The sequence below is a fragment of the Thunnus albacares genome, chromosome 14 (assembly GCF_914725855.1).
Source record: "Thunnus albacares chromosome 14, fThuAlb1.1, whole genome shotgun sequence".
Classification (NCBI taxonomy): domain Eukaryota; kingdom Metazoa; phylum Chordata; class Actinopteri; order Scombriformes; family Scombridae; genus Thunnus; species Thunnus albacares.
In genome coordinates this window covers 24,836,891-24,856,047 of record NC_058119.1, presented here as the reverse complement: position 1 = coordinate 24,856,047, position 19,157 = coordinate 24,836,891, and the positions used below count along the sequence as shown (strand labels likewise).

At 38.3% G+C, this 19,157-nt stretch overlaps 2 protein-coding genes across 2 annotated transcripts; both read left to right on the top strand.

Moving 5' to 3' along the window:
• The first annotated feature begins 3,264 nt into the window (after positions 1-3,264).
• On the top strand, positions 3,265-6,269 carry LOC122996523 (homeobox protein Hox-D4b-like). Its single transcript, XM_044372002.1, has 2 exons — positions 3,265-3,937; positions 4,711-6,269. Exons 1-2 carry the CDS (start codon positions 3,502-3,504, stop codon positions 5,037-5,039), a joined length of 765 nt encoding a protein of 254 aa, XP_044227937.1. The 5' UTR covers positions 3,265-3,501; the 3' UTR covers positions 5,040-6,269.
• Positions 6,270-8,726: 2,457 nt separating this feature from the next.
• mtx2 (metaxin 2) lies at positions 8,727-13,299 on the top strand. The gene is made up of 10 exons (XM_044372001.1): positions 8,727-8,926; positions 9,532-9,579; positions 9,681-9,727; positions 9,883-9,955; positions 10,362-10,438; positions 10,646-10,738; positions 10,930-10,968; positions 11,074-11,199; positions 11,418-11,494; positions 12,245-13,299. The coding sequence occupies exons 1-10, from the start codon at positions 8,887-8,889 to the stop codon at positions 12,402-12,404; spliced, it is 780 nt and encodes a 259-aa protein (XP_044227936.1). The 5' UTR covers positions 8,727-8,886; the 3' UTR covers positions 12,405-13,299.
• The last annotated feature ends 5,858 nt before the right edge of the window (positions 13,300-19,157 follow it).

Below are 19,157 nucleotides of genomic sequence, written 5' to 3'. Positions count from 1 at the left end.
TTTGCACTGCGGCTGGTGGCTTGTTTACTTTGGCAAGTGACCAACTGTCATTGAGTCGAAATACTCAAAACCTACTGAAGGTGAAAGTGTGAAAGAGGTGGATTCGGGACTTCCTGCATTGTTTCAGCCTTTAAAAGAGATGATTTCCTGCTGTGGTTAAAATGATAGAATATACAACAAAATGAGGTCATTGGTAGCAATCAACAGATTCAGGTTAGTGACTCACTGCTTCAGATTTCACAGTTTTGACAATTGTATTTACACCTATGGCACTTTTTCCTATGTAATATAAGCATTAACAGCCTAATGTAAAGCCTATAGGTGCACCAAGTTCATAAACTTAATTAAAAATGATCTAGAAGATCAGAATTCCCAAACAGATATCCACTTTATCCACAGTGCACCATTGAGACTGACAGTCTTGCTTACAGCAATTACACTTGTATGTATTAGAATTAATGTGGGATGCCTTAATGAGTTATTGATGTCAAAAAGCTACATGCTACAGCACCATTAATGGTTTCAATCACTGACACAATGACACTGATACATCACATGTTGAACAACAGGAACATGATGTAAAAAAAAAATGAAGGGATGGTGTATTTAAGTACTGTCATTATTTTTAGGCAGACTTATAGTAAATATAATGCCCTTCTGTGGAAAAAAAAAAGAAAAATCTCTGCATGAGAAGGTACGAGTGTAAATCTCTGTCAGCGACCAAAAGAAGTCATCAGCAGCCAGGCGTGAAGTGAACCTTCGCCTATATATACCCTGTAGAACCGAATGTGTGTGGAGCTGCCTCGGTCACAGATTGGGTTCTAGGGGAGTCTATGGGCGACGACTAACCATCTATCAAAATCCACGGAAGAGAGGGAAAAACTGATGACTGCTTTCAATTCTCTTGCTTTGCTAAATGTACATGTTCTTCTACAGCTCCACTCTTTAGGGAGCTATATGGCTTTTTTTTTTTTTTTTTTTTTTTTTTTTTGCAGTTATATACACACCAAGCAGCTCCAGTGAGCTGACGGTGGGAAATGAAGTCGACATGTCATCTTTTTGCTTTCTGCATCCAAGCTGATCATCCAATAAAAATGATTTGCACATGTGGACTTTAAGATCTGTTCGGTGAAGTGTTGATTAAGACGCAGAAACTCAAAACGACTTACTGTTCATGCTGCTTGCTGGCCCGATGACATCACCTCTGCAGCCCAGTAGCTAATGTTGCTGTAATTCCATCCATTTTTACACAGGAATGCCTTTGAAATGCTTTATCTTAGCTGATGCTTTAAAGGATAGGTACACAAGGTTTTCAAGTCTGTCTTAAAACAATTCAGTGAACACTAAAAAAAAAGGGTTTTGCTCGCTGTAATCATTCCTCCTGTTCATACTAAAAGACCCCCTTTAAATGTGCTTTCAATGTAATCGATGGGGGACAAAGTCTACAGTCCTTGTTTTAAGAAAAAATGCATTTAAAAATTCATCTTAAGATAATATGAAGCTTCAGCAGTTTGAGTTAATCAAATTAAGTTGATATCTTACACAAGAATGTAACAAAAAGAGGGAATTTGGCACAAAAAAGACACTAACAATGAAAAATATCTTCTTGATTTGACTCATTTGGACGTCTGAAGCTTCATATTAGCCTCAGATCAACTTTTAAACACATTTTTATGAGGAAGGAGGACTGTGGGTTTTGTCCCCCATCACTTATATTGTAAGTGCATTATAAAGGGATCTCTTAATGGCCAGTATGATTACAGCAAGGAAAACATGTGTCAGTGCTTATTTAGGCACCTGACTAATTGTTTTAAGACAGACATGAAAAATGAAGGATCTATCCTTTAATGTTGCAAACTGTCTGATTGAAGTTAAAGCTTTAATTAATCTATAAACTGATGAAAATCCCACTTTGGACAAAACGAATGGAAGTATTTTCCCTTCACAATATAGGGTGTAAGTGCCTTGCTCAAGGGTACGTAAATGGAAGTTGTTAATTTGTTTTTTTCCATGTTGGAAGTCTTTGCCTATGAAGCTGTATGCCCCTGCCTGTGAGACAAATGGAAAATGGTTTAAACTGACAAAAAAAGCTGAGATTTATCCACTTTATCGCCTATCTGGTAGCTTATCAGTCATCTTCGGTCATTTATTATGAGCTATTCTGAAGCGAAATGACTCATTAGATCAGACAGATTAAAGCAATATAATCTTAGGTTCACTTGCACTCTGTCAGGCATGCCAAAATCTTCATACCCATTAAACCCTTCATATGAGCTGGCTTTAATGCCAGAGCCAAGCAAAAACACTTTCTCCCTCACCTCTTTATTAGATTATTATTACAAGGTATATTAGGCAGAAGTAATAGTACATCGCAGGAGTTATTAAGAGGTTTTGGCTGAGCATCAGCACTTCACCCTCAGAGAGCAGCTGCAGCCAAAGAAGAAACCTTTAACGCGATCCTGGAGGGTTTCAAACGGATCTACCCCTCAGCGCATATATGATTTTTCATTTGTGGTTTAGCAGTTTGTAAAGAAACAACACAATTCACGGACTACTAGCACCCTCATTATACGACCTTTTCTTCGTGTGAGGGCTTTAATTTAACATATTCTCACTTATCTCTTTCACTTTTTTCGATTTTGCATCCAGCATAATTTGCCTTCATTTATTTTATTTTAGCCCTGTCCCATTTTTCTCTCGTCCAGCTTGCTTTACAATCATTTTTTAAGCCAAGCAATGCATTTTTTTTCTGCCTTGAAAAGCCGAGTTGGTGGTGGTGAACGGGACACCTCGGGCTGACCCCGGCCTAACAAAGCCAACTACTAGTCACTGTCTGGGAACCTTTTATCCCATTCTTTTATTGGGGACCTTTCTGGCCGGCCACGTTTTGTTGTCCGTCTTTTGACCGGCCACAAGGCCAAATATGGCCCCGCCGTCCTTCAATATGGCCGAGATTAATTTTTCAGCTCCGGCCATCTGGGTGGGGGTTAAAGTCAGTCAGCTAAAAGTCATAAATCTACAGTCCGTGCGTTTCAATAGGTGCTGTGTAAGGGCGGTGGGGGGTGGGGAGTGGGGAGTGATAGATAGATAGATAGATAGATAGATAGATAGATAGATAGATAGATAGATAGATAGATAGATAGATAGATATACAGATATATATATCCAGATATGATATTTTGCTCCCCATATTATCGGATTATCATCTTTATTTTTTAAAATCTACAAACATCTCATCTTATCCATTTTCCCCCACTAGCAAATCTTCATTAGTCCTATAATGAACATTTTTTTTCCCCTTCAAATTATCCCATTACGTCTGACATAAACAACCCGAAGTGTCGCCTCTCATTGGCTGACCGCAGGGTCACGTGGCCCGCGCGGCCGTCTGTCTATTTGACAGCCGCAGGATGGCTTGATGCCAGAGGGGGAAAAAGAGACAGAGAGAGGGGAGAGAAAGAAAAATTAGTATTCTCCTACCAGCCTCGCTATAAATCAATCATGGAGTCCTACGTGGTGAGCTGTAAATATGCTGAGCCGCAGTTCCCGCCTTGTGAGGAAGATTACAGTAATTTTAGTGACCAAGGGGGGTATTACAGCAACCCCCAGGACAGTGGTAGTTATGGAAGGGGCTACCAGTCAATGCAGCCCCCTCCGCCTCCCTACACACCACAACAAACCGGCTATCAACACTCTTTGCAGGGGCATCACCGGGAGGATGGAGTGGACCACTCGCAGCCCCAAAGTGCGCCCTTCCCCGGACACAGAGACACAGATGCCCCTGGTAAGGAGAGGTTCTCCGTGGGTGACCTACAGTGCCAGGCCTGGATGACCTGTGCAAAACCCGCTCAGGTGCAGAGGAAAACGGCCTGCCAGGGTAAAGACAAGCCGCCTATTGTTGTCTACCCGTGGATGAAGAAAGTGCACATCGCTCAGGGTGAGATGACCTGGAGATTTTAATCTTTCTATCTCTGCTGCACGCTCCCTCCATTTAAATATCTAGCCTCATTTCAGTCTGTCTCATTTCCTTGTTTCTGATTTTGTTAATCTGCAAGACTCTCTCTCTCTAGCTCTCCTCTCTTCCTTCCTTTCTTTCTTTCTTTCTTTCTTTCTTTTTTCTAGTGTTTTGTCCATTTGTGAGCATCGTTTTTGTTGTCGAGTTATTTATGATCTCAGTGAGAGTCAGAGAGAATTACAACCCCTATAAAGTTTTATGGCTCTGCCACAGTATGTGTGTGTGTTTGTGTGTGTGTGTGTGTGTGTGTGTGTGTGTGTGTGTGTGTGTGTGTGTGTGTGTGAGAGAGAGAGAGAGAGAGAGAGAGAGAGAGAGAGAGAGAGTGTGTATGAGTGTGTGCAAGGTATTGTGTGTCTGTGTGTTGTGCAACGCTGCGGGTGAACAAAAAAATGTATTTTTAAAAAAAGTAAAATCGTTTCTTGGGCCGTTTCCCAGACAACCACAAATGAAGATTAACACTAAAAAAATTCCACATGATAGTCACTGTAATAATGTTAAAATAAGATTTTAAAATGTTATTCTTTCACACTAATTTCACTTTATTTAGGCTAATATAGAGGCTGATGTTATATTACTTCTTTTATAGCTGAACATAAGATTAAATTGAAAAAAAGTCAAATGAAATCTAAATAAATTAAAAAAATAAATTATTTGTCTTTCTCTCTCTCTCCTTTCTTTTATTTATTTGTAACCAGTTAATCCGAACCACATGGGTCCTGAACCAAAGCGGCTGCGGACCGCTTACACGCGCCAGCAGGTTTTGGAGCTCGAGAAGGAGTTCCACTTCAGCCGTTATCTCACGCGCCGCCGCCGAGTCGAGGTGGCTCACGCGCTCTGCCTATCCGAGAGGCAGGTGAAGGTGTGGTTCCAGAACCGGCGCATGCGCTGGAAGAAAGACAACAAGCTTCCCAACACCAAAGGACGCAGCAAAAACAAGAAGGCAACGGACAACAACAATAACAACAACAACAACAACAACAATAACAGCAGTGAGAGTAGCATCAAGGCAGTGATCGCTGTCTGAAAACTTAATATGGGACGGCCGTGAAAGGCAGCCATGTTAGCACCTTCATACTCCAAAACATATGTTGCAAAATTGATCCAATGTGTACGGAAGAGGATTAGGGCCACATGTGAAACATTCATTTGAGTTTAAAGTCAGAATGCTGAGATTAAATTCTGACTTTAAACTCAAATGGATTTTTCCACATGTGTCCCTAATCCCCTTCCGTAAAGGTGTCTGCAGTCCTGAAACAATCCTAAACTGTTCATCCATCTGTGTGTTGAAAAGTCTTCAATGTAGCCTATTTTGTCTTATATTTTAATTCTTAGCCTGTTTGTGTTATATATAGAGCGAGTTTACATCCAATTTTAGTCTTCACATTTAATTCATTAATGAATGTCTTTGATCTCTGGTGAAATTGGGGAATTGTTTCATATTTATAAAGCCGATTTTAAAATGCGTAAAAGCATGGTGCCTATTGGTTGCAGTGTTGCCAAACTCTCCCTGGAGAGATTGTGTCTTTTTGGAGAAAACAGGGTTTTTATTTCTACAGGGTAAACATAATACAGGGTTGTTTTTTTTATAATAGCTACCTAAAAGATGAGATAGCCTAACTTATGAATATGCACATTACCAAAATGTTGTTTCCACAAACTGGCGCTTAACAGGGAAAAAAAAAAACAACGAACTTCCTACGATACCTGAAACACCAGAAACACCAAATTGCTCTGCGGCTGACCTGCAGGGTGGTTGGACAACGAATGTAGCTTTTGTTTTGTACATACAGGAGCACCCAAAAACAATGCATATTTAGTAGGATAAGTAGCCATATCGTGCTGAAATTCTTATCTCCAACGAGTGAATACATCTTTAATAATTTAGGGGGGAGAGTAAAAAAAATATGTACGCACGGGGATATAAATAAATAAAGAATCGAAAATGCAAACAGCCAAATTGGAGGTAGAGGTTTCTAATGCACGACACTGACTGTAAATCCAACTTCTTTTCTCAGGGTTACAGGGTTTTAGCGAACATGACGTTTGTTATTTTATTCAGCACCAAGAGGTTTAAAATAATCCTCTCTGAAATAGCATAATGATGCATTTTCAAAGAATATGTTCTCTCTTTGATTCCAGTTTAATATGCTATTGATTTCTATTATAGCCTACGTCAGTACTTATTTTTATTTGTAGCCTGTTATTTAGAAGCATATTTTATTATCTGTAGCAAACATCATCTATGTTCTTTTGTACGTGATCTTTTTTTTTTTCTTTTTTTGGAAAAAAAAAGGAAAAATACCTTCGTGTAAGAATTTTATATGTGGAAATGTTTTGATAAAATACTAGATGATAAAAATTAAAAAAAATGTTTCAAACTGCAAATATGTTTCTTCGTCTCTCTCTCTCTCTGTCTCTCTCTGTCTCTCTCACACACACACACACACACACACACCCACCCACCCACCCACCCACCCCCACCCCCACACACACACACACACACATTTATGAATGAAAGACGAAACATAATCTTCATTTTTGGCTCAAACAAACAACCAGAACAATATTAAGAAAATCAATCTTCCTGTGCTGTCGATAAGCTTGTTTGATAGAGGAAAAAATAAGGACTTCTTAACACAAACTTGGCATTAAATACAAGTGAGAAATCTTCTGTACACGCTCTTTGTTAAAGTCATAATTTAACGGAGCGTAAAGTCACTTGAAGGGGAGCCAAGACAAATATCTTGTCCGTAATGTCTCAACTGAGAGGCTGAGGATTTTCTCCCGTGTGGGGGATTTAAAATGTGCTCCGAGCAGATACATGGTGATCCTCAACGTTTTTAATCATTATAGCGACAGTTTGCTCAAACACTGCCTGAGTAAAGACCGAGTGTTGGAGGCTGCAGCTTCAGTGCCATTGTTTTTTTGTCTCAGAGCTCAAAATAAGTCAGGCTGCCTCAACACTCTCTGTAGGAAAACTGCTGTCACGTTAAACGTTTAAAATGCTTCATATTTTCAAGTAAATGGCACTATAAAATCTTAAAACATGACAGAGACCATCATAAATATTATAGGCTCTAGACAAAGTTGTTCTACGCTAAATTGTCTCTTTAGCGAGCTCAGTGTCTTGTAATTTTTATGCGCCTTTTACGCATCCTTTACGCACAGCTTACTTGGGATACAGGACACTTTTGATGAACACCCACTACTCTCTTTTTGCGTGTGTGTGTGTGTGTGTGTGTGTGTGGTAGGATGTAAGGGAAATGAGCGCCGAGAGCTCCTTCAATTGGTGGCTTCCGGTCGAGACGCGGTGAAATGTGCAGAAAGGGCACCGAGGAGCTGACACAGAGCAACCTGGAGCAGCTATCAAATACTGGACATCCACTACAAAGCTGATCGGTCAGGCAAAAAAAAAAAAAGAAGCTCCACATATTTATACTTCTATGGCTCAACATGTCTGCAATTTAAGACAGGAGCCACAAGAGAACTAAGGGATACTTTACTTGTTTTGCTCTGCTGTGGGAAATAGAGTAAACCAATCAACTGCACACTGTAAATCTGGAGACTATGACACGTCCCATTCTGTGTAGGCTATATACTTGGTTGATTATATATTTAGAGATAACCTATTTTGAAGGGAAACAGCAATATATTCCCCTTGTGGATGTAATATAAGCAATACGTTTATTGCCCTTTCTGGTACATTAAGAAACGTCTCTTAAACATCTATCCTGTCCATAAATAATGGCGCGTGAATCTGTATGTGCTGCGTGGACATGGTGCATATCTACTGTTTTGTCTCGTGTCTATCTCTCTTACCGACCTGCCTGGTAGCATCACTCCGGCTGTGATGAAGCAGTGACGCCCCCGTCTGGTATCACTGAGTATTGTAGTCTGGAAGAGAAACTAACCAAGATCATGTTATGTTAAAGAAGCTGGAATTCATTTTCAGGTAACGATCAGACCAATTTTAAATGTAGTCAGTTAGAGGAAACAAGCTATGTTAACAGGATGATTAGTTATAAAGTCCACTTCGACTGAACACTGACTTAGACCATAGAACAGTCACTGCCTTTATTACAAGACATGAGTTTTATGTTTAATTTCTATTTTGCGTTTATGTGTTTACATCGTTATATCCATACATTTCTATCGTTTTTAAATAGTTTTAATATTCAGTTTTACATGTTTTTAACTGAGTTTAATTTCTTATGCTTTAATAATTACAATGAATATTATCCTCACATTAACGTTTTTATTCAATGACTTGAATTGTTCTTGCTACAATACTCCTTTCTTTTGTGTAAAACACTTTAAATTGTCCTGGGTATGAAATGTACTTTATAAATAAGGTTGCCTTGCCTTAACTAAATGTCTGTGAGGAAGTAATATAAACAAGAAGTTATGCAAATAAACCAGAGTACACACTAACTTTTGCAAAGCATACAGTTTGGCGCTCGTGAGAGTGTGTTAAAGCTTATTCAAAATTATGATAAAAGGTTTTAAGGCTAAACATCGCGATTGTGTTGTATTGGGATGCATTGTGAGATGTTTCTATTATTATGTCCACCTTCTGGATATGTGATCGCGCGCGCACACACACACACACACACACACACACACACACACACACACACACACACACACACACACACACACACACACTGACTAACTACACTAGACCGTTGTTGTTTCCAGCGTAGAGCGGAACCAAATGATTGGAGTTACATTGTTTCCTCGGGACTTAAATCGCTGGCGGACCGGTCGATGACAGCAGAACAAGCACTTGCCCTTAAACTTGCATGTAGCCAAATTGACCTCAACTGTCATCTAAATCTTTAGTTAAACATAAAGGAAACAACAACAGCACCATGTCTCTTGCTGCAGAGGCCTTCGTGACGCAGATAGCGGGTCAGTTAACGTGTCGACTTTCAAACGGCGTCTGTTATTATGTATTAAGCTAGCTTCAGCCAGCTAACGTCAGCTAACGTTTACTGTGATGTAGCTGTTTCCTAATATTAGTTAACTACATACAAATGGGCGCTGTAGTTCAACTGTTCGCTTATAACTGTAACGATGACTGTCATCCTGTTCTGTTTCTTTAGCAGAGATTAGCTTGGTTAGAGCTCTGTGCGAGTCCTAGATGGCTAAATTAGTGTAAAAAAAACTTTATGTACGCGCAACAGTGATGTGAAACCCCATAAACTGTTGCTGAGAAGTTTACCTGTCTTCTGAAGGGCTTTGTATTATCACCATTCATCCGGTTAACAGCTTTATTAACACTAACTGGCTAAAAAGGGCTTTTGCTAAACACATGGATGAGGGGCGTGTCTGTTAGCACACAGTTACATTTTAATTAACGTTACAATGATTCATTTTTGAATGTATTGCAGAGTTAAATAGAATAACGTTAATTGTTGAACTCCGAAGCAACATAACAGTTTGATAAACCAACTTATTACCTTGTAATTATGTGTGTGTGTGTCTACTTACATGTCTTCTCATGACATTGACAGCTACAGAGCCTTGGCCTGAAAATGCAACCTTGTACCAACCGCTGAAGGGTAAGTCTGTTAGTCTGAAAGGAAGAAACAACATGAATTGTCACCATAGAGACGTAGCTATTAATGTAATTGTTTTCATTACTGTGTTGTTGTTTTTACAGAGGATCAAATTCTGCTGTCAGACTGCGCCTCCTCTCTTGCTGTTCAGGTGAAGTTCTGTTCGTTTTCAGTGAACGTGTCAGTATGAGTGCCGGCATATTTTGTGCAGATGTTAGTTTCTGCATGCATGACACCTCTCTGGGAAACTGATTTACTTCTCAGTTAAGGCTTTAATTGACCTTGTCTTGTTTCTCTCCTGTGCAGGCTTACCTCAGGATGTGCGGTCTGCCAGTGCAGGTGGTTTGCAGAGCGAATGCTGAATACATGTCGCCTTCTGGTTAGTACACGTTTTCAGACCCAATATCTTGTATTCACATATAACCAGACTACGTTTAGATCCAGTTGAAACAGACGTCATCTTTGTACTTAAGTTTATTTGGTGCGTATTGGCTAAGCTTTGCAACCTACATCACATGTAGGCTAAAATATCACTGTCTCTGGTCAACTATTCGGTGTCTTTTAACGTCTATGTATTTCTCAATATTTGTGGCACAGTCTATCCCAAAGCAAAATTGATCATGTTAACTTTGTGTCCATATTTCTTGGATCTTCTCACTGCTGAGCTCTGGGTCTGTCGGGTTTTGTGGTTATAAGTGTTGGGATTGTTCTTCAAAAGTGACTATAATGATCTTAATTGGTCTGCATCTCTCACCCTTTGTGTGTATTAATGTTTCTCTCTGTAGGGAAAATTCCCTTCATCCACGTAGGAAACCAGGTGGTGTCAGAACTGGGGCCAATAGTGCAGTTCACCAAAGCTAAGGTGAGTAACACAAACGCTGCTTATTCTTCATATGTTTTATATTAAGAAGCATATTTTAAGAAATGTTCTAATGTAGATGTTCTCTAGAAATATCGCTCGTTTTTAGGAATTCACTCATGGTCTGTTAGTGTGTTAATTTGTTAGAAAAATAGGATTCATCCAAGATGAGAAAACGAATGCTCTCTGTGTGTGTTTTGGGGTTTTAAGGGTCACTCTTTGAGTGATGGCTTAGATGATGTTCAAAGAGCTGAAATGAAAGCGTACATGGAGTTGGTCAACAACATGCTGCTGACTGCTGAGGTACACACACACACACACACACACACACACACACACACATACACACACACTACATCACATGGTTGGCATCACTTTGCTGCTCACTGCCAGGAAACAATATACTGGTAATTACAGCTTCAATGCAGTTACATACAATCATTATCAATATTCCCAAAGAACATCTTCTCAGCTGTCTCTTCTTCTCTCCACAGCTGTACATCCAGTGGTGCGATGACGCCACAGCTACTGAGGTGTGTCTTCTGTTTGTGCTTAGATTTCTAATCATAGATTTAGCAGTGATTTATTCATCCTTCCTCAACTGTGCCAGCTTAATTACTTGTCTTTGTTTTATGCAGATCTCTCGTCCCAGATACAGCAATCCTTACTCGTGGCCCCTCAGCAACATCCTCGCCTATCAGAAGCAGTGGGAGGTTCGCAGGAAGATGAACGCCATCGGCTGGGGAGGAAAAACCCTGGAGCAGGTTAGCAACCACCTGGCATCATCACATGCCTGCTGAATGTCTCATATTCATTTTGTATAGATATATTTATACACTAACATGAATTTTTACAATGATCTTTTCAGTGCTTTTACATATTTCCTTCGTAGTCTCCCAAACTTTTTTCAGTCCCATAAAAACCTCACAAATACTGACAGAAGCATGATTATTGCCACTTTTTGTCCTCTCGTGTGTTTCAGGTCTATGAGGATGTGAGTCAGTGCTGCCAGGCTCTCTCTCAGAGGCTGGGAACACAACCGTTCTTCTTTAATAAACAGTATGTATCCTGTCTGTCTGTCTGTATGTGTGTGAGTTTCTTTAACTGTCTGAGTCTTGTTTGTCTGTCTAAGCAGCTGAATGATTAAACATCAATAGGATGGCATAGTGAGAAATGATACTCCAGTACTTCAGCAATATGCTGAACCTGTCAAATTCTGCTCTGTAGCTGATCTTACAGGAGTGTAAGCCTAAAGGAAAAATATATTTGGAAGCATTTGACAGCATTTTCTTTAGTGCCACCTTGTGGTGTAATGTTGTAACGACACCCCTAACTTCCATGTCTGAAAGTGACACAGAGATTCTTTCTGTACCTCCTAAGAACCTTTGGAAAATATCAGTGCCTTTAAATAAATGATTAAAACTGCAACCATATTTACTGTTTGTTCATGTCATGGCTTCTTCTAACCCTTCAGTTCAGATTTCTCATTTACAGCTGAGTGAAAAAAGTGGAGGAAATAATTTACAGAGGGAAGAAAGTTTCTCTGTGTGAGCTGAGATGCTTTGGTGCATCACTGGTACAAGTTTTAACTGTAGGTTTTTTAAATTAAGGACCAGTATGTTGATTAGTTAACACTGATCCACACTGTGTCCTTAGAAATATTATTGCTGATGTATTGTCGGCTGCAGCTGTGATCAGTAAATTAGTTGACTCACTACATAAAGAAAAGGAAAATAAAAATAATAAAAGAATGGTTAATCTCAGCAGTAACAAACACTAAGTGGGTGTGTCTGTCTGTGTGTGTTGCAGGCCTACAGAGTTGGATGCGTTAGTGTTCGGTCACCTCTTCACCATACTGACCACCAGGCTGACCAGCACTGAGCTAGCAGAGAGGATCAAGAGCTACAGCAACCTGCTGTCCTTCTGCAGGCGCATCGAACAGACCTACTTCGAAGACAAGAGCTCCTGAAGGACCCAAAACAACCCGACTGTCTCTCTGTATCATCTCATCCTTGTACATTCTGCCGTTCCTTCTTTCATTCCCTTGTTGTATTAAACAGAAGCTAAAACCTGCTACCTGTTCATATTCACATACTTGCCTGTTATTTAGCCTTCATTCACTCTTTTTGCTTCCTGCTTGTACATTGTTGCATGCTGCAGCTAGGAGCCTGCTCGCTTTAAGAATTAAGATGTAAGAGTTCTTAACTATAATGACAAGTATGGCTCGCACCACATTACACAAGATCACAACACAGATCATTCTTAAGAGTATTACAGCACGTGTGTTTGAAGTGAAACACATTTCTAAGAATAAATTATGACATTTAGAACACGCAACACATACGCTATTCAAGTCTAATCTGCAAAACCATTTCAGCTGAACTGTTTAAAGAAGCCACCAGATGAGTCTTCAAAAGACTATGGAGCCTTTACATGTTCAGCATTATGAGAGTTAAGTAAAAATGTTAATATAATAATGCAACTCTTAGTGGATCCCAAAAAGAGCTCAAGCAGCACTTGAGCATGACGGCCGCTTTCCAACACTGAGACAAAGACTTATTTATTAGCACTTATTATTTCTCCATCGCTCTGATGCATCAGTGCATTTACAAACACCCACAGTCTCACCACAGATAGGTTGTGTGTGGATGTTACAGCTGTGTTACATGTAACTTAAGATGCTTGTCAGAAATGTGAAGCAGAGTTGTCATTGCGTAGAAATACAGAGCTTGCTTTTCTGCTGTACAAAAATCAAAAACACATGAACATAATGATGAAGAGGATGTGATTTATTCCTTGGTTTTTCAACCGTTGTTTTCTTTGTGTGAATGGAAAGTGCCTACAAATAAAAGTCGTTGCATTTACCTGTGAGTTTGATTTGAGCATGAAAGTTCAGTCTTTGATGTTATTTCCCGTTTTGATGGTGGAAATCGTACTACACATTTTTAACAACTAAAACAACACATTTCATTCTGGTTTTTACTGTTTTTGTATGTGTAACAATATTCTATTGCTAAATGATATTTGAAATGCTGGAAGCATATGGTTGTCAGATAATAAAATCATCCTAAGCCTCACTTACAACGGACTTCTCACCATTGAAATATTATTTAAACATTCACTTAATGCTACAAAACAAATGATAACAAACAGAAAAAAATGTGTTTATTTAAGGAAAGAGCAGCACAACTTCATCCTTGAAATCTATTTTTGGATGTTGATATGTAGCTGGATTCACACACTTGGCTGTGTGTGTTTCTGCCTGCAGGTCTCAGACAAGCTCATTGTCTGATCACCTCTGATTGCCCTCCAGTTAAGCAGTTTATGTCTTTCAGGTTTCCTGTGAGGTCAGAGTGTGACCTCTGAGCTTCCAGGAGCTGTGACATCATGAGTGATGATGACACTGCACAGTTAGAGGTCACAAGCCAGACAGCAGATGCACAGACAGAGGGAAATAAACAGAGAGACAGAAATTACCATCTTACTGAAGATATCCGGTCGAGTCTACAGCCATTTGTGGATTTCAAGACCACATGATCTAAGACCACCAGTGAGCAGAAACCCCCTGAGGTCATGTGTTGATACACTTATAGAGTAATTGTGAGTTTGAACTGTCAATGTCTACAACACATAGTCGATCAGTAAGAAACATGCTTGATCAGTAAACATCATATTCTAGGTGTGTGTATTTATTTGATTGTGTATGTGGAGTAGTACAGCTACAATGAGTTTTAGTGTTAGTCCTTTACAATCAAGGAGCTAGGGCTTCTGTCTACACTGTAAAAAAAAAAGTTATTTCACAGAAATTTACTATATTATTTTACAGTTTTTTCTACATTAAGTGTAAATGCCATAAAAACACAGTAAATTATTTTTATTAAAAATATTCACCATAAAATAAAGGCTGTAATCTGTAAATTAATATAATGGAATAGTATATGTTTAACAGGATTATTCAATTACTTCATGGTCTTGAATGTTAAATTACATTGAATTCTATGTAAAAATACAAAAAATACACATCCTATTACTGAAGGTAAAATTAAGGCAACTGTCAGTTTTTTTACAGCAAAAATTTAAATTTAATGTAAAAAAATTTAAAAAAAAAAAAAAAAAAAAAAAAAAAAATTTAAAAAATGGTTAAAAGTCTGGCAGCAAAAGTTGCCAAACACTTAAACACTGCCAAAAACCTTTAGTTATTCTACAGAGATTTTTTTTAAATAATACAGATATTTACTGTAGACATAATCTGCATTTTTACAGTCCAACTGTTGTAAAATAAAAATTAAAAAATATATAAAATATTGCTAGAATGTTAACCAAATGTATAAATCTGTACAAAAAAAGAAAAACAATGAAGAAATACCTTAAAATTACCTTATTTAAATAAAGGCTTGTTTTATACAGTATTCTTTTGTAAATTCATAGAATTATCCAATTTATCCTTAAGACTGCCCCATCAAAGCACGGATTTCTGGATGTAAAACACAAAAAAATTATGTAAAATTATATCCTCCCTTAACACCCATTACAGTAAATTCCTGGTAAATATTGGTTTTATATTGTACAAAAAAATTGGATCATGCGAAAATGGCTTACAAAAACATAATTTTGATCATCATTACCTTAAATAAACATTATTTGAAAGTAATTACAAGCAACTATCCAATATATCTACAGACTTTTCCAAGTAATGTATGAGACTTACTGTATATAAACAGTATTTGACAGTAATTACAAGCAACTGTCCAACATATCCGTCTGACACTCTTCTTCAGAGGGATATTTTTTTGTATTGTGTGTACACTGCCATCATTCTTCAGAACCTGCCACTTATAGGCTATTTGAGGCTAAAGAGAGCTATTCTATTTCAGGTCTTGATGCACAGCATATTGATGTTGGGGCTACATATCAAAACCAAATGGTCATAAAATGTGTGTTTATCGTATCCTATGTTCCATCCCAGTTGTTGAGACTGAAAGATCTCTTAATGATTGACATTGACAATTATGTCCCTTGCCTGTTTGTAATTACGTAGACATGAATAAATCACAGATGTTGAGCCTCCAATTTACACTGATGTTGAACAATCCTACAGTAGAAATCCATCACAGAAGAATGTCTTCACCCACAGTAACCTCAGCAGACCAAAGACAATGAGGCTACTAGACATGATGAGTTATGACAAAGAGACTTTGGACCAATTAGTCATGGCTGCAACAACTCGTGCAATGTATTGAGCACCACAGCATTAAAGACAGTATATCTAGCTATATTGTAAGACATGATGCATGTGCATGTGGCTGGGTTGAATAATGACAGAGGAAAGAGTCCTAGGATCCTTATAGAAATATTGTTGAGAAGAAAGTTTTAATACCTTGTGTTTTCCCTACATACAGCCATCACAACAGACCACACTTGATTTGTTATGGAAAATTATGAATAATTATTTATTTTTAACCAAAATAAGATTGAACTAAAGTGAAAACCATGTAAGAATGGCTGTTAACAACGTCCGTGGACTGTGAGAATGTTGTAGCACCAAGTCAGCAGCTAGTCTGAGCAGTTCTCCCTAATGACCCTTGAATCTGCCCTCCTGCAAAAAAAACCCACATATGAAGAAGGGAAGTCTGTGTGCGGAAGGCCATTGTTGTCACGTAGTTCTCTGACCTTTCTGTTGTCTTTATCATGTAACTAAAACATTGTCTCTGCTTTCAGCGGCAGTGTTCTTAGTGCTCTTTCCAAACTCTTGTATTAATAAACCTCATTAAACTTTGATCAAGGCTGGATTACCAACTGGGGAATTGCTCTGGGGACTCAAGTCCTCAGGGGCCCAAAGGCTCCAAGTTAAGCATTTACATTTTGTCATTTGGAAGATGCTTTAATCCAAAGTGATTAACAAGCAAGGCAGGACAGTCAAGCATTAGACAGTGACTCAAAAGAGCTGTGATGCAAATTCTCAAGTAGTTGACAAGGTACAAGTGCAATGAGAAAGAGAGGCTGGACAGAAGTTTTTATTATCTATTTATTTAATTAAAGTAAGAAACAACTGATCTTGTGGCAATTAGTTTGTGTTAATTGAAATAATTGTAAATGTGACATTATAAACTGAGATGATTGGAGCTGCATTATAATCTAATCTTGAGGCACTATGTTGTAGAGGGTTCCTGAGTTGTATCGTTGCATTTTACAAAATACACTTGTGCTGTATCATTTGGGTTATGGGCCCCATGGGGTCCCCTAGTAGATTAATCTGGATTTTAATAAATGATTATTATATTATACTAATATTTTACTATATTAATGAAGTTTTGTTATATTTGTTCATCACACATATTGTCTCAATAACTTATTTTTTAACACTGTTCTGATGGATGTTTGATCTATGCATGAGATCCACAGCTTGTAATGACAGACTTTTTCCAGGAGGGGGCAGCATGAGGATAGAAAAGGATCCTGCTGCTGTAGAGCCATGACAGTTTACTGATGGCAAAACTGTATTAGAATATATTTAGAAAACTGGAAAAATAAATGATAAACACTGGACACATTGTCTGAGACAGTGACTGTGTGTATTTCTCATTCAGGGTGTAATTTGCTGCTGTTCTTATCTGTTCCTTTTACAGAAAAAAAACACCTATCAGCATAGTTTAGTGCTCTTTTCTTTCTTTAAATACCACCTTTTGTATGAGAGCAATTATGTATGGTTGCATTTACATCTATGCTGTTATGCTATACAACACATAGCACAGCTGGTTGCACTTGTTATCATTCGGTTTCTTGATGCATGCTGGGCAATGATGCAACAAAATGCAAAAAACATTTAGGAATTTCATTGGGTGGAGGTGTAGTCTGAATGCACTCAGAGTGATTTTTCTTTCAGTTTTTCTGCTGTGCATTTTATGTGATGACATGTAGTACATGCTGGCACAAACAAGGTTTCCATTGCTGCTGTAATTGCAATACAGTCTGTCTATTTTACAGTTCAGACTTGACTATTACAGAGAAAATGAGGAATTAATCAAAATCATAATCATATAACATTCATTTTCCTTTTCTAGCACAAAATAAAATGATAATATACCATTAAATACCAGCAAACATTTCCAGTTATGAATTCTGACATAGATTTTAGTCTTGGGTTCAGAGTCAATTAAAGGTCTTCATAAAGTTACACGTGCGATAAATGTGCATGTGTGAGAGAGAGAGTGAGTGAATGAGGGGTGAAGGTTTATTAAAATGTATAAAAAGAAGAGTTTTAGTGTGCTGTGATATGAAGTGTCAGATTAGACAATATGACCAGGGGCTGATAATTACACAGCTTGATTATCAGAGTGAGTCATGATATATAATCTGGACTTTCTGAGAGAGACAGAGTGTGTGTATGTGAGCTGGTTCACGTATGTCTGTGCATATGGTGTATAATTTTTAATTTAATAAAACCGATGCAATAAGTCTTCTCTGAAGCGGTGACCCAGTATATCCCTTTAATCTCATTCACATAAACAGGATCAGCATGAGTTCTCAGGTGTCAGAGCACTGGGACAGTTTTAGGGATTTGGACTCTGCAGGCAGAGACTGATCTGAGAGCCTGCAGGACTGTGTGTAAGCTACGCACGCACAGAACATTTTTGCGGATACTTTTTTACATGACAAAATCATCCCACCCTAGAAAAAAAACCATTTAATCAAGGTTGAGCGGCTGACTTTGCATAATATGACATGACACAATACCCTACATTCATCGTGATTTACCACCACTTTGCCAAGGCTTGGTGCCATGACTGCACTGCAGGAAACCCTGCCCTTCTCTACCTCACATAACACAATCATGGCAAGAAACCAAAAACTATTTGCAGGCAGCTTTTTTCAGTGAACACAGCCAAATGAGCACTCACACTGAAGGCTTTTGAATGTTCACTAAATGCCAGTTAAAACAAATAAATGAATGAAGTTTATAAACTACTACATTTAGATTTTTTTGAAACTAAAGCCAAATGCAAATTCAATACGAAACTTTATGTCTTCACTAGAATAATTAGAGCATTAATCATTTGTTCAAACACTTAAAATGACCCATGTTTATGTTTTCCTGACAAGCAATGTCTTGCTGTTGTGTGAATAATGACGTCTTGTACGAGTTCCAACAGCAAAGGTAGCCTAATGTCATTATCGTAATGCAAAAATCTTTCAAGTTGTGTTCAGACTGAATGTAAAGCAAGCTATATTTTTTTTGGATATGAAGTTAATACAAATTAATGGACGAATAAAAACGTAATTTATCTGAATAGCTCAAACTGAAACATGTTTTTTTGATAGTAGCAACAGCAAAACCCCCCAAAACACTCCAGTTATCAAATTTGTGTGAACGAATGTACCAAGGCAAACATTCACTTCACCTTTAACCAGAACATCTTTGAGCTTGTGTCAATAAAACATAGGCTACTGACATATCTTTCCATCTTCATGGCTAACCTTAGCCGTCACCTCGCGAGGCAGCTGGATTTGCGAGATCATGACATCACGAGAGAATCCGTCTAATCAGGCTCCAAGTTATGCGCCACCACCGATGGTTCAGACCAATCAGAGGAGAATTCTCATGTGATATCACGAATCCAGCTGCCTCACAAGGTAATATGGTGATAGAAGGTGATAGATGGTTCATCCAAGTGTTTTTTTTTTTTTTAACGTGCCTGCTCTTTTCCAAAAGGTTTCCAAGGAC

What these genes read in the sequence shown, in the direction of transcription:
- mtx2 (XM_044372001.1), top strand. Translation starts at nt 8,887, where the DNA reads ATGTCTCTTGCTGCAGAGGCCTTCGTGACGCAGATAGCGG. An exon ending in ACATGCTGCTGACTGCTGAG is followed by an intron (nt 10,739 to 10,929) that starts GTACACACACAC and finishes TTCTCTCCACAG; the next exon opens with CTGTACATCCAGTGGTGCGA. An exon ending in ATGACGCCACAGCTACTGAG is followed by an intron (nt 10,969 to 11,073) that starts GTGTGTCTTCTG and finishes TGTTTTATGCAG; the next exon opens with ATCTCTCGTCCCAGATACAG.
- LOC122996523 (XM_044372002.1), top strand. Translation starts at nt 3,502, where the DNA reads ATGGAGTCCTACGTGGTGAGCTGTAAATATGCTGAGCCGCAGTTCCCG. An exon ending in GAAAGTGCACATCGCTCAGG is followed by an intron (nt 3,938 to 4,710) that starts GTGAGATGACCT and finishes ATTTGTAACCAG; the next exon opens with TTAATCCGAACCACATGGGT.